The 27,120-nt window shown below is 37.7% G+C and overlaps 1 protein-coding gene across 1 annotated transcript; it reads left to right on the top strand.

Annotated features, from left to right (window-relative positions):
• On the top strand, positions 1 to 26,971 carry TMBIM4 (transmembrane BAX inhibitor motif containing 4). The gene is made up of 7 exons (XM_025476702.3): positions 1 to 190; positions 12,437 to 12,545; positions 13,579 to 13,684; positions 17,097 to 17,130; positions 19,030 to 19,147; positions 26,110 to 26,155; positions 26,699 to 26,971. The coding sequence occupies exons 1-7, from the start codon at positions 94 to 96 to the stop codon at positions 26,903 to 26,905; spliced, it is 717 nt and encodes a 238-aa protein (XP_025332487.1). The 5' UTR covers positions 1 to 93; the 3' UTR covers positions 26,906 to 26,971.
• The last annotated feature ends 149 nt before the right edge of the window (positions 26,972 to 27,120 follow it).

Below are 27,120 nucleotides of genomic sequence, written 5' to 3'. Positions count from 1 at the left end.
GGGCTGGAGCGCCCATCCCGGAAGTGCGCCGGCGGCCGTTGCGGCCGCGTCGTTGCCCCCGCCCGGCGGGGTCGCTGGGCTTCCGCCGCCGCCATGGCCGACCCCGACCCCCGCTACCCCTGCGCCTCCATCGAGGACGACTTCAACTATGGCAGCTGCGTGGCCTCCGCCAGTGTGCACATCCGAATGGGTACGCGCCCCGCCCCCGGGCCCCCGCCGGCCTGCCGCGCCGTCCGCCTCCCCGGGCGGCCTGGGCCTCGGCGGGAGCGCCTCCGGGGGCCGCCCTCCCCCCACCCCGCGCCCGCCGCCCCTCCCCCTGCCCCCGCGCCTCCGCCGGGACGGCGGCGGACGTGCCCCCGCGGCGCGGCTCGGGGACCGCCCGGAGCCCGTCCCACGGCGTCGCCGCCCGCGTCCGGGGCGGAGGAAGACCTCGCCGGCCTTGTTTTGGCACCTTCGTTATTACTATTATTACTATTACTATTATTATTATTATTATTATCATCATCATCATCACAGGGATTTTATTTATTTATTCATGAGAGACACCGAAGAGGGGAAGGGAAGGGAAGGGAGGAAAAAAAGAAAGAAAAAGAAAAAGAAAACCGCGCAAGCACACAACTGCATGTAGGTCTACGTCACAATGACGTCAGGAGGCCCGGGGTCACGCCCTGGGCTGAAGGCAGGTGCTCCACCACTGCGCCCCCTTCCCTTCCCCCCTTCCCCACTTCCCCTTCCTCCCCTTCCTCCCCTTCCCCTTCTTCCTCTTCCCCCCTTCCCCTTCCTCCCCTTCTTCCCCTTCTTCCCCTTCCTCCCCTTCCCCTTCTTCCCCTTCTTCCCCTTCCCTCTTGGTGGTGGGATCCTTTCAAGTGTCTACTTACTGCTCCAGCCTCCTTTGCTGGATGGTAGGATCTGTGAGGCCAGAGGGACCGCATCCGTTCTTGTTTCACTCTTCAGTGTCTGCAAGACCTGGGACTTAGCACAAGTTTGAGTATTAATTGAGGCAGTTGCTGGAAATGGAGGCTTTAGAGGTCGATCAATATGCAGTATTAGTTTTAAGTTCTTTTCTTAAAGATTTTATTCATGAGAGACAGAGAGAGAGAGAGGCAGAGACACAGGCAGAGGGAGAAGCAGGCTCCATGCAGGGAGCCCGATGTGGGACTCGATCCCGGGACTCCAGGATCATGCCCTGGGCCGAAGGCAGGCGCCAAACCGCTGAGCCACCCAGGGTGCCCTAGTTTTAAGTTCTTATGCAGTATTTATGGGGCAGAAATAAATTTGAATCTAAAATGCTTAAAAAATTAAAATGGTTCGTTTCACGTTAGTGGAATTCACCGTCTGTTACAGTTCAGCCAATTGCTTACAGAAGTTGCCCCATAGTTTCATCCTGTCCCCGTGGCAGGAACTCATCCTGGAAAAGGGATTACCAAGATCTGATGGCACTAAGACTCTTATTTCTTTTTTTTTTTTTTTAAGATTTTATTTATTCATGAGAGACACAGGGAGGGGGGGGGGCAGAGTCACAGGTAAAGGGAGAAGCAGGCTCCATGCAGGGAGCCCCACGTGGGACTCGATCCCGGGACCCCAGGATCACACCTGGGCTGAAGGCGGCGCTAAACCGCTGCGCCACCCGGGCTGCCCAGGCGCTAAGAATCTTGATCCCTAACATCTCTATTTCTGGAATTGGATTTTGGAATGATTTTGGCAAAGGAGCATAGTTTTTAAAATTTTTAATTGTGGCAAAACACACGTTAAAAATGTCCCTTACAGGGCATTAAAAATGTCCCACCTTCGCCATCTTAAAGTGTACATACAGTTCAGGAGTGTGAAGGTTATTCACATTGTTGTGCAACCGATCTGCAGGACTTTTTAGTCTTGCAAAACTGAAAGTTTGTACCATTAAAGAACTCCCTGTTTTCCCCTCTTCCAGTGCCTGGCAAAGGCAATTCTACTTTATGAACTTGGCTTCACTAAGATTTGTCATATAAGTGGAATCATACAGTATGTACCTCCTTGTGACTAGTTTATTCCAATTAGCATGTTTTGTGGTTGTGTCCATTTTTTCTTTCTTAGGGAGGCGGGAGAGGGACAGAGGGAGAAGGAGACTCCATGCCCTCGATCTCACAACCCTGAGATTATGACCTGAGCCAAAAGCAAGAGTCTGACACCTAAGGGACTAGGCCACCCAGGCACCCCAAGGTGTATCTATTTTATAGCATGTGTCAGACTTTCCTTTTTAAGGCCGGACAATTTTCCATTGTGTGACAAAATCACATTTTGTTGATATGTTTGTCTACTTGACGCCTGCATAGCTTTGACCTGGCTGTGAATCGTGTCGCTGTAAACGTATATACAGTGCCCCCATGGGATGCTTTTTTCACTTGTTCCATCTGTCTACCCAGAAGTGGCATCGCTGGATCCAGGGTGTTTTAGTGAAAAACCTATTTTTCCCTCCTTACTAAGGAAAAAAACAGTTTTTCCTCCTCTGTTTTTCCTTTACTACTCACACAGAACACTTCAGTTCTGACCCTTCTAGTCCCCCAAAGTGTGGGTTTTTCCCCCACACCAAGCAGTTCTCCACGACACCAGCTCTGTGTCCTACAATTTAGCTCCATTCTGACACTGTCTCCTAGTGGATAGTACCGGACCCCACAGGTGAAGGGCTCAGTCCCATAAGACTGCTCCCACTCCACTTCAGATGCCAGTTGCAAGTAACAGGTTCCCAGTTACTCTTAACTTGTCAGACTCGGCTCTAAATTGAAGGTTCCCGTCAATCCCTTCTTGGATTGACCAGAGCAGCGCAAAGAACTCCAGGATACCACATTTGCCAGTTTATTAAAAAGTAAACGGGGCAGCACTGGTGGTCCAGTGCTGCCTTCGGCCCAGGGTGTGATCTTGGAGACCCCGGATCGAGTCCGTGTCGGGCTCCCTGGGTGGAGCCTGCTTCTCCCTCTGCCTGTGTCTCTGCCTCTCTCTCTGTCTGTCATGAATAAATAAATAAAATCTAAAAAAAAAAAGTAAACAGCTGGATGAAAGCAGAGTAGGAGGTCTGGGAGGGTACCAGGCACGGGAGCTTCTGCCCCGGTGGAGTTGAGGTGCGTGACCCTTCCAGGATGTGGATATGTTCACCAGCCTGGAAGCTCTCTAAACTCCTACTCATCATTTTTATGCATGCTTCCTCACTGAGGCATGATCAATTATTAACTCTATTTTCAACCTTTTTCCTTCTCCCCACTTCAGCAGGGCTGAAAATTCCAGACTTGTTTATGGCTTGTTCTTTCTCGTGACCAGCCCTCATCTAAGAGAGTCACCTCAGTAGAGCAAAAGACATGTCTATCACCCAGGAAATTACAAGGGTTTCAAGAACCTTGTATCAGGAACTGGGGTGAAAGATCAAATATTAGAACAAAAGATGTTCCTAGTGCTCTTATCAGGTAGGAAATTACAATTTCAAGAGCTCTGCCAGGAACCTAGGACAAAGGCCAATATGTTTTTTCTATCATCTCACAATACGGTAATTGTATTTTTAGTGTTTTGGGAAACCACCATACTGTTTTACACAGTGACAGCACCATTTTATATTCTAACCAACATTAGGTGTTCCAGTTTTTCTACATTCTCATGCTTGTTTTTCCCCCGTTTCTCTGAAAGTAGCCTTCCAAATGGGTATGAGGTGGTATCTCATTGTGGTTCTGCTTTGCTTTTCCCTAGTAATTGGTGATATTCAGCATCTTTTCATATACTTGTGGGCCTTTTGTATCTTCTCTGAAGAAATGTTATTTAAGTCCTTTTTAAAAAATGGACTTTATTTCTTTTGAAGCAGTTTTAAGGGCAGCCCCGGTGGCTCAGCGGTTTAGCGCCGCCTTTGGCCCGGGGCGTGATCCTGGAGACCCGGGATCGAGTCCCACGTGCTTCTCCTTCTGCCTTTGTCTTTGCCTCTCTCATGAATAAATAAATAAAATCTTTAAAAAAATAAAATAAAATAAAGCAGTTTTAAGTTCACAGCAAACTGAGTGGGAAGTACAGAGTTCCTATGTAACCTGTCCCTACACATACATAAGCTTTCCTACATTAGCATCCTGCACCAGAGTGGTACATTTGTTATAACCCATGAGCCGAAGTTGACACATCATTATTACCTAAAGTCCATACTTTATATTAGAGTTCACTCTTGGTGTTCTACATCCTGTGGATTTTGACAAATATGTAATGACATAGACCCACTATTGTAGTATCACATGGAATAATCCCATTGCCTTAAAACCCCTCTGTGCTCTGCTATTCATCCCTCCCTCCCAGCAGTCCCTGGTAACCAGCGATCTTTTTTACTGTCTCCATAGTTTTACCTTTTCCAGAATACCATATAGTTGGAATCATACAGTATATAGCCTTTTCAGATTGATTTCTTTACTTAGTAACGTATGTTTAAGATTCCTTCATATTTTTTCATGACTTGATAGCTTCTTTTTATTTTTTTATTTTTATTTTTTTTAATTTTTATTTATTTATGATAGTCACACAGAGAGAGAGAGAGAGGCAGAGACACAGACAGAGGGAGAAGCAGGCTCCATGCACCGGGAGCCCGACGTGGGATTCGATCCCGGGTCTCCAGGATCACGCCCTGGGCCAAAGGCAGGCACCAAACCGCTGCGCCACCCAGGGATCCCGATAGCTTCTTTTTAGCACTGAATAATGTTCCATTGTCTGCATTGTACTTCAGTTTACTCATTTACCTGCTAAAGGACATCTTGGTTGCTTCCAAGTTTTGGTAGTTATGGTTTAAATTACTATATAAACATCCATGTATAGATGTTTTTGATTTTTAAAAAAAAAAACTTTATTTTTTTAAGATTTTTATTTATTCATAGAGACACAGAGAGAGAGAGAGAGAGAGAGAGAGACACAGGCAGAGGGAGAACCAGGCTCCACGCAGGGAGCCCGACGTGGGTCTCGATCTCGGGCCTCCAGGATCACACCCCAGGCTGTAGGCCGCACTAAACCGCTGCGCCACAGGGGCTGCCCCATGTATAGATTTTCTGTAGTCATAAGTTTTCAGCTCATTTGGATAGATGCCAAGGAGTATAGTTGCTAGATTGTATGGTGAGAGTATGTTTAGTTTTGTAAGACACTGCTAGAGCACAGTTGCTGGATCATATGATAAGAGTGTGTTTGGTTTTGTAAGAAACTGTCTTCCAAAGCGGCTCTACCGGTTTTGCATTCCACCAGCAGTGAAAGAGTTCCTGTTGCTCCACCTTCTTGTCAGCATTTGGTGGTGTCAGGTTTTGGATTCTGGCCATTCCAATAGGTGTGTAGTGGTATCTCGTTTCAATTTGCATTTCCCTGATGACCTATGACACTAAGCATCTTTCCTATGTTAATTTGCTCTGTTTTGTTCAGTGAGGTGTCTTGCCTCCTTTTTAATTGAGTTGTTCATTTTCTTACTGTTGAATTTGAAGAGTTATTTGTGTATTTTGGATAACAGTACTTTTATCAGATGCATCTTTGCAGATATTTTCTGTTAGTCTGTGGCTTCTCGTTCCCTTGACTTTATCCATATTTTAATTGGGTTTATTTTTTTTACTGAATTGGAGGAGTTCCTTATATACTCTAGATATTAACCATATATAGATAAATATGTACATATGTATTTACAAATTTTCTACCATTCTGTAGGTTGTCTTCTCACTATGTTGATTGTGCTCTTTGATGCACAATTTTAAGTTTGGGTGTAGGACAGTTTATCTATTTTTAATTTTGTTGCCTGTGCTTTTAGTTCATATTCAAGAAATCATTGCCAAACTCTGTCTTGAAGCTCTTCCCCTGTGTTTTTTTTTCCCCCCTGTGTTTTTTTTTTCTAGGAGTTTTTAGAGTTTTAGGTCTTTCTTTCTTTCTTTCTTTCTTTCTTTCTTTTTTTTTTTTTTTTAGTTTTAGGTCTTATGTTTAGGCCTTGAAGTTATTTTGAGTTATTTTTTGTATATGATGTAAGGATTCAACTTCATTCTTTCACATGTGGATATCCAGTTTTCCTAGCAGTATTTGTTGAAGAAACAGTCCTTTCCTTCATTGAATGATGTTGGCATCCTTGTTGAAAATTATTTGATCATATATGCAAGGGTTTACTTCTGGTCTTCTATTCTATTCCACTGTTCTGTCTGTGTGTCTTTATGTTAGTAGCACACTATTTTGATTACTCTAGCTTTGTAATAACTTTTGAAATCAGAAAGTGTGAGACCCCAAACTTTGTTGTTCTTTTAAAGGGTTTTTTTTTGTTTGTTTGTTTTTTGTTTTTTGTTTTTTTTTACTTTTAAAGTATTTTGGCTGTTCAGGGTCCCTTGAAATTCTAAATGAATTTTAGCATGCATTTTTCTATTTCTGCAAAAAAGGCCATTGGGATTTTGATAGTGATTGGTGTGGGGTCAGGAATGAATGAATAGTCAAGAAAGAATTCTTGAGATGTTTTCAGTGCAGAGTTGCTTTTATTATAGTAGTGACAGGATTGCTAGGCAGAAAGAGCTGCACTTTTGTTGTATGAAGCTGGTAGTTATATGTTTACTATTCAAGGGGGAGGGACATGCAGGGAGTATTGGATCATAAATGTCTTATTTGAATTTCTACTTGTAAAACTGCTTTCTCAAGATTTCCTATTGATTGTCATTCAGCTCGATATTAACTATCAGTGAGATGTGCAAGCAGTCATGATACCCTTAAAGAATGTAGTAACTAGCACATATCAAAACTATGCAGGCTACAGGTCAGCTTTCTGGGCTAAAGGTGAACATTTTTCTGTTTCTATGCCTCATCAGGGATTGCATTAGATCAGTAGCTCTTTTTTTTTTTTTTTTTAATTTTTATTTATTTATGATAGTCACACAGAGAGAGAGAGAGAGAGGGAGAGACATAGGCAGAGGTAGAAGCAGACTCCATGCACCGGGAGCCTGATGTGGGATTCGATCCCGGGTCTCTAGGATCGCGCCCTGGGCCAAAGGCAGGCGCCAAACCGCTGCGCCACCCAGGGATCCCGATCAGTAGCTCTTTTTGTGTATAGTAGGGACATTTTAACAATATTAAATCTTTTAATCTGTGGACATCAGATGTCACTTATTTGTGTCTTTCAGCAGTGTCTTGTAGTTTTAGAGTACAAGTCTTTTGCTCTCTTGATTAGATTTATTTCTAAGTATTTCATTCTTTTTGATGCTATTGTAAGTGGAATTTTTTTTCTTAATTGTATTTCCCTTCTGGCTTGCTCATTGTTGGTGTATAAAAAATGCATCTGATTTTTGATTCTATACCTTGCAACTTTGTTGAATTCATTTGTTCTTAGAGTTTGTGGAATCTTTATGGTCTTGTATGTGTAAGATCATGTAATGTGTATACAAGTAATTTCACTTTTTTTCCCCTTTCCAATTTGGATTTCTTTTTCTTGCCCACTCGCTCAGGCTAGGACTTCCAGTACCATGTTGAATAGAAGTGCCCCAAGCCTACATCCTTAACTTGTTCCTGATCTTAGAGGAAAAGGAGTGACGATTTCCTCAAGCTTCTCAGAAGCCCTGTTATTTGAATGGTTTTTCCATGGTGCAAAATTGGATATTTGTGAGGTTTTAACAAAGGATTTTACAATCACATTCTCTCTCTCCTCTTGCATTTTAGTATAAACAGCAAGAGGCCAGCAAGTACCTTTATTACTTGCTGGAAGTCTCCTCAGTCTAATCACCCACTTCATTAGGTACATTTTCTACTTCTGTATTTCCATAGCTGACAGTGTTGCTACATTTTTTCGCCAATACAAAATAAGAATTTTCTTACCTCCAGTTTCCATAAGGTTTTCCTCTCTTCTAGCTTATGACCTACAGCCTCCTCAAAGGCATCATCATTCTAGAAACAGTTTCAGGGCTTTTTGAGCTTTTACCTCAGAGACCTGCTATCTTCCAGCCACTGCCTGGTTCCAAAGCCTTGCCCATATTTCAGGGTTTTGGTATGGCAGCTCCCCACTTTCAGGTACCAAAGTCTAAATTAGTTTTCTATCGCTGTGTAACAAATTACCATAAAATGCAGTGGCTTGAATAAACGTTTTTTTCTTTTCATCAGTTTCTCAGAGCCAAGCATCTTACTGATTCTAGATCAGGATTTGTTATAGGTTGTAGTCTAAATGTTGGCCGAGACTGTAGTCATCTGAAGGGCCAACTGGTGCTGAAGGCTATACTTCCAGAAGGCTCAGTCACATCACTATTAGCAAAAGACCTTTTTCTCACTGGCTGCTGGTGAAATAATGTGCATCTTTCCATAGGACCACTCGAATTTCCTCACAACATTGGCAGCTGGCTTCTCCTGTAGCATTCGTTCTCAGTGGGGACAGTACCCTCCCAAGAGGGTAAAAATTGGTTCTTGATGTGGATGGCAAAAAAAGTCTCAGATTTTACAATGGTTTGTAGCTTTCCAAAAACCTATGATACAAAAACAGATGTACAATATGTTTGTGGTTTTAACAGTTTATTGGAGGACTATTAGGAAAATAATGTCCAGAAAGCTCCTTAGGTGTTCAACAATGGAAAAAGGTTGAGAAACAATGCCCTAGAGTGAGTCCTCTAAGCAAGTAGGTAGCTCTGTTACTTTGTATTCTTTAACTGATGTATAAAAAATTGCCTTTTATGATTAGTGTTAGAAATAACACACATTGTCACTTCTGCATATTCTTTTTGTTGGAAGTGAGTCTCTTGAAGGAAGTGTCAAAAGTGTGGATGTTTTTATTTATTTATTTTTAATATTTTATTTATTCATGAGAGACACACACAGAGAGAGGGAGGCAGAGACACAGGCAGAGGGAGAAGCAGGCTCCACCTGACGTGGGACTCAACCATGGGTCTCTAGGATCACGCCCTGGGCTGAAGGCGGCGCTAAACCGCTGAACCGCCCAGGTTGCCCAAGTGTGGATGTTTTAAACCACCATTCCATGAAAAGAAAGATAAAGGCATTCCAGGCAGAGGAAACAGCAAGGGCAAAGACCCAGACGTAGGAAGGAGTTAGTATGCTTGGAGAACAGAGAGGTAGCTACTGTGGGTAAAGCTAGTGAGAAAAAGAAGAGTGGCGTGAGATGAGACTGGAAAAGTACATCAGTTAGGGCCTTGTAGGCCCCATAGAATCTTTTAATAAGTGTTTAAACAGGGAGTCACATGACATAGTTCAGGTTATAAAAGATCACTTTAGTGAGTGACAGCTGTGTGGAGGATGGATTGTGACAATAGGTGGGACCAGAGTGTAAGCATGGAGACCAATAAGAGGACCACTATAGTAGTAGGTGAGCGATCATACAGGCTTTGTTTGACTAGAGAGGTAGTAGAGGAGACCAAAAAGGTGGACGTGCTGTACTTGGTGAGCAGAAGCTCCAGTACTTGTGGGTAGATTGGGAGAAAGGAAGCATTGCCCACATTTTTGTTGTGGGAAATGTTGGTGCTGGTCACTGATGAGAAGACTGGGAGAAGGACAGATCTGAGTAGAAATGAAGAGTTGCTGTTTCGGCCATGTTAAGTTTGAGTAGAAAGGGAGGAAATAAAAGCAGAAGGGGGAGAAATCAAGATTCAAAAAAAATTGAAAGATACTGCTCTTTGGCTTATATTCATTTCCCATCAGCTCTTTTATTTTTCTGTGTGAGCTAAGTATACATAGCCTTTGCCACGTTTATATTAGTTACTCAAAATGGGTGTCAACTGTTGCTTTTTCTTTGAATTTAATTTAAGCTTTTATTAATTTTAATTTTTTAAAGATTTACTTATTTATTTTAGAGAGTATATGCCCATGCACAAGCGGGGGGAGGGGCAGAGGGAGAGGAAGACTCTCAAGCAGATTCCACCCTGTGTGCAGAGCCTGACGTAGGGCTTGATCTCACAACTCTGAGATCATGACCTGAGCTGAAATCAAGAGTCAGAAGCTTAACCAACTGAGCCACTCAGGTGCCCATAAGGTCTTTTTTTAAAAGGGTCTAGAAAAGTTATAATCTAGAATATAGGTATAAGGATTATTTTTATGATGAATTTATTGGGTTAGCACAGGTTTCTTTATTTTTTTTTAGAAAAAGGATTTTATTTGTAAGTAATCTCTACACCCAACGTGGGACTCAGACTTACAACCCCCAGATCAAGAATCACATTCTCTAGTGGTGGAGCCAGCCAGGCGCCCCCGAACCCCCAGCTTAGCACGTTTCTTTAGAATGGTTTTCCTTTTTACAAAAGTAGTAAAGATTTACTGATAATCTATAAAAAACAGATTAGCAAGGAACTGAACATGAGAATCATCCTCAGTCATGTTACTTAGAGAAAACCATCATTAACCCCTTAGTGTATATTCTCCAGTCTTATTACATAAGCACTTGTGCACACACACACACACACACACACACATACAAATGAACATGAACTACACTATTTTGAACTGTGGAGCAGTTCCGCAAAATGGTAAAGATTAATATTAACTTTTCACTGCTTAGTTGAGAAAACAGATGGAATGAGTTTGAGTTATGTGAGGTATATAATAGGATATCAAAATTTAAGAATATGATTTTTTTTGCAGTCTGGAAAATCCCTCGAGGGAATAATAGTTTGGCTTTTAGTTTAGTAATTAAATCTGCAGAAAGATAGCCCAAATAATACTGTCCATGACAGTAATACATGCTTTTCTCTGCTTTTGTGAAAAAGGTGGAAATGACCTTCCACAGCATGCAGACAGACATCAGGGCCATTTTAAGAAAGTACATTATATTGTAGATCAGTTGTGGGGATTAGCATTATTTATCTCCTTTCTGTTTAAGATACATACCTACGTTGTAGGCCAGAATACAACTGTTAACCAGTGTTATCGCGAGTCATCTGTTAAATTATAAGTTCAGTAAAATCTGTTCAGGAAAAACTTACTATATATTTTGGAAAAGATACCAACATTAATTAAGATTTAATTTGGGGTCATTTTTAAGGATTAAATCTTTGGTATTTATGAAAATTCCTTTATTAAAGAATATTTATTACTTGATATTTGGCTGAATGCCATCAAAGCACTTCACCCTCACTTAGGAAGCCAGGTCTTTAGTTGGAATCCTTTTCAGAGAGAACACTTCTTGTATTAGCATTGTCATAAGAAGGAAGAGATGATGTTTCATCTTGTTTGTTGGGTAAAAGTCATTCAGCAGTGTTTTTACTGGCTGCCTAAGCACAGTGAGTGCTCTACAAAAGTTATGTGGCTCTGCTGTTGTTTTAGAATAATACAACTGAGTGGCAAAATTCACCTTTCATAAATTCAATATAAATTATTTAAAAGCAAATAAAATGTAATGAGTATCATAATAGTGCCATTCACTTGGCTGGGTGTTTGGGATATAAAAATGAGGGAGATGTGTTCCCTATTATTAGGGAGATTTTTTTAGTCTTTATAGTTTAATGGAAGTGAAGGGCCAGGGCTTATTAATTAGAAAATGAAGTGATCGGAAATACACTTGTATTCCCCTTAGGAACAGAAGGAGTGTTTAATTCACACTGGGGAAATGAGAAAGGCTGAATGTTGAAAGATGGTTAGCAGCTAAGGGGGTCAGGAGAGAAGGATGTTATCAGTATGTGTACATAGAGGAGGTGGAAACTCTTTTTTTTTTTCTGAAACCGGTGGTGAGTTGGGTGTTCACTGTATTTATATCATCTGTATGTCAGATGACTTTACTAATAAGTTTTTTTATCATTAGGCCTTGGAGTTGATTTATGGTTGTTAATGTGCTGAAAGTAAAAATTTCTTACTGTATAGAAACTAGAGGCAGAGGTAGTATAAGTGAGAAATAAAAGCAGGTGAGTAAGTTTATTAGCCTTTTAGGGAAAAGTTTTCATTTTGAGGAAACATTTGTACCACTTGGAAATTAAGATTTCTTTAAAAAACTGTATCTAACCATATGCTTTCTCTTTCTGCTTTTCAGTTTCAAGAAAGATTTGTTGTTTAGAAATACTCAATTTTTAATCTTTTGTTGTATGCTGCTGTATACAAATATGTTTCATCCTTTTTATTTTGATGAAAGCATTTTCTTTTCTTCTTTTTTCTTTCTTTTTTTTTTTTTTTTTTTTTTTTTTTTTTTAAATAAGCTCTACATCCAATGTGGTGCTTCAACTCAACTCAATGACCCTGAGATCAAGAATCACTGAGCCAGCCAGGGACCCCATTGCTGAAAACATTTTCATTCTGGGCTATTAATTTTTTTTTTAAACTAATGCTTCTTGAAGGATAGTTATCATTTACAATTTGTGATTTCTTTGGGAGTTTTTTTGTTTGTTTGTTTAAGTTACAGACTGCATTATTTGGGCTAAGATCTAAAAATTATACATAAAAAAAGTCCATGTTTCTAAGTACAGATTTGATTGTGCTGTTCTATGTTAAATGCTTAAGAAAATAATCATATGGAATTATTTTTCTTTTTCAGCCTTTCTAAGAAAAGTCTACAGCATCCTTTCTCTGCAAGTTCTCTTAACTTCAGTGACAGCTTCTTTTTTTTTATACTTTGAGTCTGTACGGACATTTGTACATGAAAGGTAAAGTGATGAGTCTGAAACATTTTCAGCTGCTGCTTATGATCAAAAGGCCATATTATAAGCAGAGTTTTTTTTTTTCTGTTAACTTCTGAGGCTAGAATGTAAAAAAGGTTCATTATTACCTCTCATAAATCTAGTTTTGTTTTGATAAGAAACATGTTCTACAACTTAGTATTTGCCTCTGAACTTCTTAGCATACAGTTTTGTAGGGTTAAACCTTCATCTCCTCAAATAGTATTAAGAATTTTTACTGTATTTAGCTTTTTTAAAAAGGGTTTTTTTTTCTTTTATTATACTTAGCCTGGTCCCCAAAGCCTTACATGGTGCTTGAAAAATAAAAATGCTTTAAAAAAATAATTAAAAAAATATAAATAAATAAATAAATAAATAAATAAATAAATAAATAAAGGTACTTAATAAATATGTGTGTAATTTATCTTAGTGTTGGCTCATGACTAGGGTAATTTCACTGAGAAAAGGAGCTTCATATGGTTCATCACATTTGTTTAAGAGCTGACCCCAAAATAATTATTTCCTTGGCAAAAAGTTTTTTAGATTTTTATATTAAAGGGAAAATAAGGAATGAATATTTTCTTGGAAGTAGACAATTTCTATCATCCCTCCCCCTCCAAAAAAATAAAAAAGAGTTTGTTATTTAGGTAAAGTTCTTTAATTTAAATTACAGTTAATAGTAAATGTATATAAAATTTGTTTATTCTTTAATAGCTATTCTGTATTTCTGTCAAAAACAGTATGCTAATTGTAAAAATTATTCAAATACATAGAAGTTCATGAAAAAGGAAAAGTCTCCCACATTTATTGTGGGCTCTTTTCTTTGTCTTGCTGCTCCTCCCCAATTCACATTCCTCAAATTCCTTGAATGGAAAAGTAATTTCTTTTGACAGTTTGGTGTAGTTCCTCCCAGATTGCCTTTTCTTACTTTCACAAATAAAACATACAAATTTTATTAAATGGGTTAATACTATTTACACTGTTTTTAAACTTAAAAATGCTTTTAATTTTTTTCTTTCAGTCCTGCCTTAATTTTGGTGTTTGCCCTTGGATCTTTGGGTTTGATTTTTGCATTGACTGTAAACAGACATAAGCATCCCCTTAACCTGTACCTGCTTTTTGGATTTGTGAGTATTTTGACAATTTGTTACTTTAACATTTATTCCCGTGTTTTAACTTTATTTAATTGAATGCAAATAACATATAATAGTAGCAGAACAAAATTAATGTTTTTAATAAATTAAAATATTTTAAGAAATTACTTGAAATGTTCTAATCTTTTAGAATTTTTAACCTTTGTCAGTTTCAGGATTTTTTCCTGTGAATATTATGGTACAGCAGAAAAAAAATCATGAATTGGAATCTCATGACCTGGCTTTGCCACTTTCTGGTTATGTGACATTTGGCAGGGTGGTTAATTAACTTTTTTGTACCTAAGTTTGCTCATATGTAAAATGAACATATTAAAGTGGATTATCTCTGTGATACTTTGAATCTCTAATATTCTGTGATTTTCTTGGGAAAAAATTATAGCTTTAATTTCATAGACCTTAAATTGAAATTTTTCTGATTAACTTTTGTGTTTTTTTTATCTTAGTACTCTGTTCTTTTAAAGGACCACTTTGCTCAATTGATGTGCTCTACTAACTTGTTTTAAAATGATAAGTAGGGAACTTAACTTTAGGTCATGTTTGTTTGGATGTTTGTGAAAATGAAAACCCAAACTACTACCTATAAAAACCAAGCCTATAGTATGACCAGAGTGAGTTGGCAAGGCTCAAGATAGATATTTTTTAAATTATTTTTCTTGTTCTCTTATCCAGTATGATTTTGGGTTCTAACCTAAAAATTTACTTTAAAACATTTCAAACTAATATTAATAATATTTATAGTCCAATAAGAGTGAAAATGCTATTTATCAGATTCACTTGCTTTAACCTAAAGAAAGTTTGTGAATTCTGGTAACAAGTTTATATTAATATTATGAAAGAAAAGCTCACGACTTCAGAAATTTCAATTATAGAAAAGGTTATTCATTTAAATCATAGGTTCTTTTGTTTCCAGGTATCAGTATCCTCACCTAAGTTCTCTCGAGCATGGAGTTTATATAAAAGCTTGGGAACTCACCAAGAAGGGGCCTTAAGAAGACAAGGAACTAGAGGAAGGTTCTAGAAAAATGCCGTTGTAGGAAATTCAGTACTCATTTTGGCAGCACATACACTAAAATTGTAGGAAATTCAAAGCAAGAATTGGGGGTCTCCTCTCCCTTCTTCCATTACATTTCTTCTCTGTCTTACAGCTGTCCTTATATATAGTTTTCCTCTTTCATAGCTTTTAGTTTTTAGATGGTTTACTGTGGGCCTTCATACGGTTCATTAACATTTAGCTTCAGCTCCTGCTACCATTGCTTCATTCTTTAAGTTTAGATGCCTAAGTGAGAAAGAATCTGATTGGCATAGTTTATTATTGGCATGGGTCACATTGTGGATTGCTAGCCAATATAAAGCCAAGGGCTGCCAACTCCTACTCCTGTCATCTGTGACCTAGGAGAGAGGTGGGGTGGGGGATTAGGGAGGGGCACAAAAAAAAAACACAGCATCATATTCAGTTCCTCTTAAACTCTGCAAAAAGCTTGCCACCTTTCAGAAAGGCTATGATTGATTTCTATGTGTATGGATCAACTTTTGCCCAGCAGGGAGAGGACCTCCTAGAAAAGTATCCACCAAATGCATATGAACAAGATGGTCACTTACAGCTACAACTACTGATCATACCCATAGGTAAAAATGGTTTAACATATAAGGAAGCATGGAAAATACATTTCAGATTATTCAGAAACCTCTGATACTAGATTACTTTGTCCTGCTCTACCAAAGTAAGAAAGGAGATGGCTCTAACCTTGTTTTAGGTGTGTGTGTGTGTATGTGTGTGCGTGTGTGTTCATATACTTAAAAGAGGGTATTATTTTAGGGTGGTGTTATATTTTCCTAGTCTTACCTGTTCTCCTGTTCATATTATCATGTTTCCTTTGGATGCTTTGAGTATGGGGTAGGATTTCTTAACCTAAAATTATGTCACAAATATCAAGAATGAGGTTTAATCATATTTTTCCAGAAAAAAAAAATGTCATCTTTTCTACCACTTCTCCAACACTTCCAACAACATTATAACAAAATGTGGCAGTGCCTTTCTTGCCTCTAGATCTATGTACAATTTTAAGGCCATTTTTGCTCTAGTTCTGATAGGTTTCTTGATTTCAGGTGGGGAGAGTTACAGGGAGTGCTTCTACCAAGAGTATGAATATATAGCTACTGACGTTACTTCTCGCTTTACTGTTGTGATATGGTCTATGAGGTAGTTGGTAAAATATAACTCTAGAGTAAGCATTTATTTATTTATTTTTAAAGATCTATTTATTCATTTGACACCCATACACACCCACACCCACACACACACCCACACACACACACACACACACACACACACACGGCAAGCAGGGGGAGTTGCAGAGGGAGAGAATCTCAAGCAGACTCCATGCTCACTGTGGGGCTCAAAGCAGGGCTGGATCTGCGGACCCTAAGATCACGACTTGAACTGAAATTGAGAGTCAGATACATAACTGACTGAGCCACCCAGGCATCCCTAGAATAAGCATTTAAAATAAAACAAAGGTATGTAGTTAAGGAGAAAGTGAAGCTAGAGGGTAAAACTCAATATCCCTAAATCTTTAATTTAGGATAGGAGTTCAGCTACAGGTGACATGGGTGAAACGAGATTATTTACTTCTCTTTCATGTAAAAATCTGTGCACTGTTTAGTGAAGTTTTCAGGGACCCAGGTTCCTGCTATGGTTCAAGGACTCCTAAAGTCTTGTATTGGCATGAAATAGCTCCCACCATATCAACATTCCATCCAGTTATTTACAAAAATGAGAAGAGAAAAGGCAGAGCAAGCCCCTTTGCTTTTTTTTAGTAGTTGTATACCTGTCTACTCACATTCTGTTGGCCAGAATAAAGCCCCATGACCAGATACAGGGGAGGCTGAGAACTATGTTTAATCTGAACAGCTATGTGTCCAGGTAGAAATTCTGTTACTAGGGAAGAAAGACTAAATATTTAGAGACAGTTTCAGGACTGCCACACTAAAGCGCTATGTAAATACTTTATTCTTCCTATGTATGTGTATGATGTTGAAGTTTTATGAATATAGATATCATTTGCAATTTCATTTTTACTTTCAGAAGGTGAGAGAAATAGAAACAACATTATTTCTGTATCTTCCTGTTACAGGTATAAAAAAATCTAGTCAGGGTTTAAAGAGTGATAGGATCACTATTAGAATGTAAATATTCTCAGTACATTGAGGTCTCATTTTCATTATGGTAGGCTTATTATATGTCCCATGTAATTCATGAGGCTGCTCTGAAGCTAAAATGGGATCATATATGGGAAGTCACGTGGAACTCTTAGAAATTAGGACATGTACATGACAATAGTGTAAATTTTATGTGCATTTATGTAATTTTAGTTTCTTTTTTTAGACACTTTTCGAAGCTCTGACTGTGGCCTTTGTTGGTAAGCCATAATTGTGCTTCTGTATGTTACAGTAACTTTTAATGTAGATAAATCTTTTGAGTTAAAAGGTGCTTGAGACTAAATTTTAACATCATGAGATGTCATAGTTCAACTATATAGCATAGGATGAGGAATTCCATCACATGAGCTGAACCTCTCAAATTGCTGCACTGAACTGTGCTTTATTATTATATCCTCATACTTTATCAAATGACCCTACAAGAAACTTGTTAATTTCTGTTTTATATTTGGTGTTAAGTATGTGTCTGAAAGGAAGTGTCTGTTAAAATTATTTGATGTACTGTATGTAATGCCTTAAGTAAAAAATTTCGTGATTTATTAACAATAAAAATTCAGATTGTCTCAGAATGATTAACCTGGGGTACAAAAAAAGTTGGAATGAACTATTACTGTCAATAATAGTAAATTGTTACTCATTATGTTTAGTTTGTTTTTTTTTTTAAGATTTTATTTATTTATTCATGAGAGGCACACAGAGAGAGAGAGAGAGAGAGAAAGAGAGAGAGGCAGGCCCCATGCAGGGAGCCCGACGTGGGACTCGATCCCGGGTCTCCAGGATCACACCCCGGGCTGAAGGCGGTGCTAAACCGCTGAGCCACCGGAGCTGCCCTCATTATGTTTAATATATTTATCTTTTCCTATTTTGTCATTACTGCTTTTAACCTTTCTATGACAGTTTTATTTAATCTATATTGTTCAGTAATTCACTTCTTTTGTAAAGGAATCACAATGTAAGTAATAATAACTACTAAAATAAATAGAATTGAAATTTTTCAACATAGAGCGGAAGGATTATTATTAATAATTACTTATTAATGTTATATCTATTAATGTTATTATCAAGTCTATCTCTGTCCTCCCTGGCTCCCTCCATTTGTAACAGATTTAGGGAGAGCTCTGTTTCATGGTTCTTAGAAATACATAGGATGGGGTAATCTGAGAACATTATTTTCCTCATTAATTGTAATATTCTTTCCACCTAATCTTATGCCGAAGTTGTTGACAAGAAGCACAATAATCTCATATTTTTTCATGTCTGCATTTGCTTTCCTAATCCTATAGTGATAGAGAAATTCCAATAATGTAGTGTTTAGGAATAGATATTAATCCTTGAAAAATAAAAAATGACTTAATGGTTTGGGTTCAAAGCACTTCCTTTAAAGGGGATATAATTTAGCATTCTGTTAAAATGCTAAGCAACTGTTTTACAATTATAATAGTCATAGTCAATCTAGGTGTTCATTCTAAAATTTCAGAAGAGAATTTGGTATGTATTCAGGAAACCCCCAATTATGTATTCGTTGTATACATTTTTGGATATAAAGCAATTAGCGGTTGGTTCCTGGTCTCTGCAGGGTTGGTGAATGGTAGACAGCCCTAGTATTCTTCTTGCCTCGTTTCTTTGTTCGGGCTGATGAACTGGGTATCCAGTTAACCAAGCGATTGCTGGAATTGCTGCTACTGCCCAGGAATTTCCCAGCCAACCACAGGACCCAGAGTCATCCTTATTGATATTTCAGTTATATAGCACAATCACCACAGATGGTGATAAAACTAAGCTGGGACAGAGATAAGCAAGAGTAATTCTATCATATCCACCAAACTCTAAGCTAGCTAGCTGTGTCATAGCTCTCTGGTCATTTCTTTGACTTCATAATGATGTGACCACCTTATTTGGTATGAATGACTGTTTATTGCATTATGGGTGTGGTTTTATTGTACCAGTGTTACAGGCTGAATAAAGAATCTTTTCATAATTATTTTTATTGGCAAGTAGTACAGGAGAAAAATACAGTATTTCTGTTAAATGCCAGGAAAAAAACGGTTTTATATTGAATATGTCTAAATTCATTTTTAATGTGTTTTTTAATTTTACAGTTACTTTCTATGATGTCTATATTATCCTGCAAGCGTTTATACTGACTACTGCTGTATTTCTTGGTTTGACTGTATATACTCTACAATCTAAGAGAGATTTCAGCAAATTTGGAGCAGGGTAAGTTATATATTCATGGCTATGATAGATAAATATCTTTAACATTAGAAATCACCTTAAGAGAAGTGCTATAATGTTAGCTTTGGATATTACCTTTTAAAATGAAGGGTGTTGAAGGACACCTACGTGGCTCAGTCAGTTAAGGGTGTAAACTCGTGATTTCAGCTCAGGTCATGATCCCTGAGTGAGGCTCTGTGCTCAGCAGTCTCTTTGGGATTCTCTCTCTCTCCCGCACTATCCCTTGTGCACGTGCTCTCTCTCTCTCTCTCTCTCTCTCGCTCTTGTACGCACATTCTCTCTTCCAAATAAACAGATCTTTAAAAAAATAAATAAAAATAAAATGGACATCTTTCTGAGTAGTAAAGCCAGGCCTTAACACTTCCAGAACATACAAGGAGACAGAAATCACTTGTTTCCGTTCTATGTTAAAAGGGAAGAGATTGCCCAAAAAAAAAAAAAAAAAACCCAGTTTGCTAGAGAGGCTAGGCTTGTATGCTCTATGAATGCTATGGAACTTACCTAAATTATTTAGGTCTTTGTCTTAACATACATGTTAATACATGTTAATACAAAGCCATCCACTTCTTTGTGGCAGAAACAAGGTAATTGACCCAGGTGTTGGTGATAATCAACATGAACTTCAAAAACTTTTTTTTTTTTAAAGATTTTATTTATTTATTCATAGAGACAGAGACAGAGAGAGAGAGAGGCAGAGACACACAAACAGGGAGAAGCAGGCTCCATGCAGGGAGCCCGACGTGGGACTCGATCCAGGGTCTCCAGGATCACGCCCTGGGCTACAGGCAGCGCTAAACCGCTGCACCACTGGGGCTGCCCCAACTTCAAAAACTTTTTGACCTATTTTGATAAACCGGTATCCTTCTTCAAACTAATAAATACATGGAATGATATTTTTTATATTAGGATGATGGTACAGTGTTGCCCTCACCTGGTAAGAATGTATATACTCTTTTCTAAGCTCACAATGGCTTCCTGTTGACACATCATCAGCATCTTCTGTTCCTTTTCCTGTTGCAACACTAAAAATTTACAAAAGTCTATCTTGCAAAACATTCTTTCATCCCCCCTTTTCCCCTGGTAATCCAAATTACTAGAAATTTCTACTGGAATAAAATACAGTTGGTCAGCCAACACTGACAATTGTGCAAGATGCTTTACTTGTTTTAGAATGGAGCGTGATTTAGGGAGAGGCAACATTTTTTTCGTTTTCTGCTTTTTGTGTTTTGGAGGGGATACATAAAGATTTGAAAGATTTGCTGTCTGCTTCTTCCCATCCCATCCAACTGTGCCCCTCCCTCCCATCCATTCTAGTGTAATCTCTGGAAGTCCCATTCTGGTAAACATTCTTACCTGTATTTTGGCCTCTTCATAATATATTCTTTTTCCTTATTTCAGTGAAACTTGATTCCTCCTTGAGAACACTGCTCTCTAGCATTTTGTTCTCCCACACCCTATGTAGTTTCAGGTGTGTGGGGGGGTTAGTACTGAAAACTGCTTTAGTCCCCTGCTGCTACTTTCAGTATTTCCTTAGCATGCTGGAAATTCGTTGTTTTAAGGTTGTGTTATCTGGCTATACATTTCCTAATCTTCCTCATTACTCCCACTGATTCCCTTTGTTCAAACCTTACTTTTTTTTATTTTTATTTTTTTTTTTATTTTTTTAATTTTAAATACTGTTGGGGTGCCTGGATGGCTCAGTCAGTTAGGCTCAGTCAATTAAGCATCTGCTTTCAGCTCAGATCATGCCCACAGTCCTGGGATTGAACTGATCCTGGGATTGAACCCCATGTATCAAGCTCCCTGCTCAGTGGGTAGTCTGCTTCTCCCTCTGCCCCTGCTTCTCCCCCCAGCTCATGCTCACTCGCTCTCTCTGTGTCTCTTTCAAATAAATAAATAAAATCTTAAAAAAAAAAATTCAAGTAGCTTTTACACTCAAGGTGGGGCTCGAACTCACAGCCCCAAGATAGAGTTGCATGCTCTATTGACTGAGCGAGCCAAGCACCCCAAGCCTTCCTCATTCTTGAAACACTTCATTCAAAAAAAAAAAAAAAAAGAAAAACACTTCATTCAGCATCGAACTACATGTTAGGCCCATCTATCACTTTAACTTCTCAGTGTCTCCGGACCGCTTCTTCAGCAACTTTTCATTTCCTTGCCACAGCTACAGTATGGATCTTGTTGCCACCAGAGATTGCTCCCCTGAAGAAATCTTAAATGCCAGTGTTGGACTTTCTTTTTTTTTTTTTTTTTTTAATTTTTTTTTATTTATGATAGGCACACAGTGAGAGAGAGAGGCAGAGACATAGGCAGAGGGAGAAGCAGGCTCCATGCACCGGGAGCCCGACGTGGGATTCGATTCCGGGTCTCCAGGATCACGCCCTGGGACAAAGGCAGGCGCTAAACCGCTGCGCCACCCAGGGATCCCTGGACTTTCTTTCTTAAGTCTTCTACTAGCTCTCTCGTTTCTTTGTGCCCCCAATTGTGCTTGTTCTTTAACAACTGCTGTTGCTGTAATAAACTTCTTTTTCTCAGACCTAGGGGTCTCATGTCTTCTACAGGCATCCATGAAACCATACTAGACTAATTTATGAGCTTGTGTGTGGGGTAAAATCTCAGATGCTTTATATTCTTAATACCACCTTCCTTACACTCCTTGATGCTGAAGCTTTGTAGTTTTCTTAAGGTTTAAGTATGAAAAAGTAAGTCCTGAGTCCATTTCAGTCCTGAAGGATCTTATACTCTGGTGGCATGATACTTCATTCTAATTTAGGTATTCCACATGTATCCAGAAAAATTCTGTGGCCATTCCAGCAAGAGAATTGAGAGCTGGAATCTCATCATGCCCTTAGTTCATCGGATTATAATACTATGTATACTTAATTTCGGATTTTATTTTTATTTTTTTGTTGCTAAAGAGCATATTTTCCATGATTTCAGTCCATAGTGAGATTCATGTTATGATACTTAGTAAATGATCTTTGTGCACTGGAAGAGAATGTATATTTTGCTGCTGTTGGATAAGTCTTTGGTGAATGTCAGTTAGGTCAAGTTGGTTGATAGTATTGTTTAAGTGTTATGCACAATTTGTAATATCCGCATGCTCGTTCTATCAATTAATGTCAAAGTTGTATTGAAATCTCCAACTACAATTATGGCTTAGAGTATGATTCTCTTATCATTTCTGTAAGTTTTACTTCATGTTATTTTGAAATTCTATTTTTAGATGCATAAACATTTAGGATTGTTATGTCCTCTTGATGACTCCTTAATCGTTCTGAAGTTATCATCTCTGGTAATATTTTTGTTCTAAAATCTACTTTATTAATACAGCTACCCTAGCTGTCTTTTGATTGTGTTAACATGGCACATCATTTTCCATCCTTTTATTTTTAGCTTCCTTGTAGCTTTATAGTTAAAATAGTTTTCTTATAGGCAGCATATGGTTGTCTTTTGCTTTTTGTTTTATCCAATCTGACCATCGCTGCCAGTAATTGGAGTGTTTAGTCAATGTGATTATTCATCTGGTTGGGTTTAAGTTTACTACCTTGCCATTTGTTTTCTTTCTGTTTGTCCTGTCTGTTCTTTGTACCTTTTTTCTCTCTTCCTTCCTTTGGATTATTTGATTTATCTCCTTTATTAGTTATTAGCTATAGCTCTTTTAAATAGGGGTTGCTCTAGGTTTTACAGTATATATCTTTCTTTCCTTCTTACTCCAGAATTTTTATAATTTTATGTATTTAAATAATCTCTACAACATAGGGCTCGAACCCATGACCCTGATATCAAGAGTTGCATGCCCAAAAAAGAAAAAGAAAAAAAAAAAAAGAATTGCCTGCTTTATGACTGAGCCACCCAGGAGCCCCTACAGTATGCATCTTTCAATCATCATAATCTACCTCTAAATAATATACCATTTCCTGGGGCACCTGGGTGGCTCAGTAGTTGAGCATCTGCCTTTGGCTCAGGTTGTGATTCTGGGGTCCTAAGATCGAGTCCCACATTGGGCTCCCCGTAGGGAGCCTGCATTCCCTCTGCCTGTGTCTCTGCCTCTCTCTGTGCGTCTCTCATGAGTAAGTAAATTAAATCTAAAATAATAATAATAATAATATGCCATTTCCTATATAGCATATTACATCTCCTCTCCTCTACCTTTGTGCTATTGTTGCTGTAACTTTTAGTTCCACATATGTTATACACCTCATAATTACTATTTTTGTTCTAAATTTTACCCTTCAAAAAGATTTAAACATAGATGAAGCCTTTTATGTTCACCCACATATTTGTCATTTCTGTTCTCCATTTCTTTGTGTCAATCCAAATTTCCATCTTATACTTCCTTCTAAGGAGATATATTGAGAGAGCATATATCTGCCTGAGAGATTTCCTTTTAATATTTCTTATTTTTAAAAGAATTTATTTATTTATTTATTTATTTATTTATTTATTTATTTATTTATTTGAGAGAGAGAAGTGGGGGAGCGTGCATGCGTGCTAACAGGGTGGGGGAGTGGGGGAGCAGAGGAAGAGGGAGACAGAGAGAACGTTAAGCAGGCTCCATGCCCAGTAAGGAACCTGATGGGGAGCTTGGTCTCACCACCCTGAGATCATCACCTCAGCCAAAATGAAGAGTCAGATGCTTAACTGACTGAACCACCCAGGTGCCCCTTCTGATATTTCTTATATAGTGCCAGTCTCTTAATCTCCGCTTTTGCATATCTGAAAAGAATCTTTATTTCACCTTTAATATTGAATGTTATTTTTGCTGGATGTAGGATTCTAGATTTGTTGAGGTTATTTTGTTTTGTTTTTTTCTGTTTTTAGTATTTTAAAGATGCCATTCCATAGTATTCTGGTTTATGTATTTTCTGACAAAAAGTCTTCTGTCTTTATCTTCGTTCATGGGTATATAATGTCTTTTATCCTCCAGCTACCCTTAGTATTTTCTCAGGAATTTTCAGTAATTTGATGAACATTTTCAGTAATTTGATTATGATATTCCTTGGTGTGTTTTTTTTCATGTTTCTTCAGCTCCTTGGATTGGCAGTTTAAAGTTTTCATCAAGTTTGGAACATTTTCAGTAATTGTTTCTTCAGTTATTTTTATGTATTCCTGTCTTTCTCTTTATTGAGACTTCAACATATATGTTAGGCTTCTTGATGTTGTCCGACAGTTCATGGATACTCATTTTATTTTTTTCCTCCAATTTTCTCTTTGTGATTCATTTTGGTTAGTTTCTATTGCTGTTTTCATTTTGATAATCTTTTCTTCTTCAGTGTCTATAATCTGCTATAAATTCCAACCAGAATATTTTTTAATTTGACATAAAGTATTGTTTTTATTTTTGGAAAGTCAGCTTAATTTGTGTCTTTTAAAAATATATATCTTCCATTTCTCATGGTGATGACTTTCCTTTAAAACCTCCTTGAATATATGGAACATATTGTTTGTAATGCATTGTTTCCTAATTCTCGCGTGTCATTTTTTAATTTGTTCATATTGATTAATTTTTCTCATTGTTAGAGGTCATATTTCCTGGTTCTTTTGCATGTCTTTATAACTTTTCATTAGATGCTGGTCATTGTAAATTTTATATTGTTGGGCGGTGAATCTTTTTGTTTTTCTTAAAATATTTGGTTTCATTCTTCTAGTAAGCTGTTAAGTTCTTTGGCAACTCTCTGAACCTTTTGACGTTTGCTTTTTTAAGTACCTGTTATGTAGGCCCAGAACAGTGGTTAGGTTAGGGCTAATTTGGCCCCACTCTTGAGACAGTACCTTTCTAAGAATTCTTCAGAGCCCCATGTCTTAGGAGGTCTTTCCACTTTGGTTGGGGAGAATGTGCAGTATTCCTGGCCCTTTGTGGATTTTGAGGATTGTTTTGGCTGCTTCTCTATTGTGTTTCTTCCTCCGGCCTTTGTCATTTCTTCACATGTATGCATGATCTGTGCTCAGCTAAAGACTTGAAGGGAATTGTCTGCATATCCCCAGAGCTAGCCAGCTCTCTTCTTGATAGCTCTCTTCTTTCTGGAACTTTGCTCTGCAAATTCTAGCCTCTATGGCCTTTCTGACCATTCAGTTCTCACCACCTCAACTCAGGGAGACCAGAGGGCTCCATATGGATTCTTGTCTCCATGCTGTAGTCTAGAAACACTTTCTTGCTGGGTCAGTTACAAAGCTTACCTTTATCTGGGGAATTACTGTGCCGTGCTGCTTGCTGTTCATTCATATGTTTTGTGTGGTTTTTATTTAAGGAGGGAGGGTAAATTTGACCCCAGTACTTTCTTGTGGCCTGAAGCACCAGATGTGTATTTAGGTTTTTAAGTTTCATATTTGATAATAAAGGACTGACTGCTTAGATGTCCTTTGTCATATATTTATACTTTTTAAAATATATTTATACTTTATATTATAATGCATAATTACACATTATATATAATATGTAGGAATGGTAACTCATAAAAGTATAGCAGTGGCAAATTATGTGCATAAATTTCTGTAACACATTAGAATAAAAGAGGGAGTACATTGGGAACTTTAATAGATATGCATGTTCACAGACTAATATGATATTGTTATTTGGTTAAAAAGGCAGTTTTGTTTCATTTGTTCGTGTATATATTTTCTAGAAGTTTTATAGGTCTCTGTCCTAAAATCCTTCTAATGATATTTCTGCTTATATCAGTATTTTCTTTGTGTTCCAACTGAACACTTTAAAAGTGATACTTTCAACTAGTTTTGTTCGCTATAAAAACAAATGTTGAATGATGGCTGTTTTTTTCAATTTCTGAGTATTCTACATTATTCATTGTGTATTTATGAACTCTTAAATTTCATTTATTCTTTGGCAAATATCAGGATGGATTTCTTCAGAAAATGTTGCAACAGTTTACGTAGCGTTTTGGTAAGGAACAATATTCTAATTTACCAATATTTTGTTTTTATAGACTGTTTGCTGTTCTGTGGATTTTGTGCTTGTCAGGAATCTTGAAAGTAAGTTGTTTTAAAATGGTAACTTGAAATATAATTCTGGCCATGTTAATATAAATAATCTCAAGGCTATGAGAGGTACTTTTTATGATAGGACACTTAGTTATAATCTGGAACATTTGCATATAGAATGATTAAAAATTATCTTTTAAAAAATCAAGGTCTTATGTTAATATCAATTGAAAGAAAGATGAACATATGACTTAAAGTACATAGAAAGAGGTCCTTACTTGTAATTGCTAAGCTCCCAGTGGCACATATAATTCTGAAAAAGAAATATATTTTTAAATAATTGATATTTAGGATGCTACTATTTGAAGTCAAGTGGGTAATTTAATAGAAAGGAGGATATCCATTGACTCATCCATTCATCCTTTCATCCAACAGAAAGGAGGATGAACCTTGCCTTTTTCTGCTTTTAACATTTGCATTCCAAGTTGTAAAACATTATTAAATATGTATATAGCATATGTAACTTAAGAGCAAGTAACTTAAGTATTCTTCATACAGTTCTTAAATATAAACTTACTAATTTTTTGCTTATAGTTATTTTTCTATAGTCAAACATTGGAGTTGGTCTTGGCTGCTGTGGGGGCCCTCCTTTTCTGTGGATTCATCATCTATGACACACATTCATTGATGCATAGGCTGTCACCTGAAGAATATGTATTAGCTGCCATCAGCCTTTATTTGGATGTCATCAACCTGTTCCTGCACCTGTTGCGGTTTTTGGAAGCAGTTAATAAAAAGTGATTGAAAGCAGTATATGGAAATGGATTCATTAAGTAATAAAGTTTGAGATATAATTAACTATTAAAATTTTTTGTGAGTTTCTTCATATGCTACATATTTCTGAGCTATTATATAATATAGTATAATAGTAATATCTGTATTACTATTGTATAAAAGTGATTATAATTGAAATCTGTTATATAATTATTGGATTATATACTAATAATATAAATCTT

Source organism: Canis lupus, chromosome 10 (genome assembly GCF_003254725.2).
Source record: "Canis lupus dingo isolate Sandy chromosome 10, ASM325472v2, whole genome shotgun sequence".
NCBI lineage: Eukaryota > Metazoa > Chordata > Mammalia > Carnivora > Canidae > Canis > Canis lupus.
The sequence above is the reverse complement of the archived record's forward strand: the minus strand, read 5'-3'. Positions and strand labels throughout refer to the sequence as shown.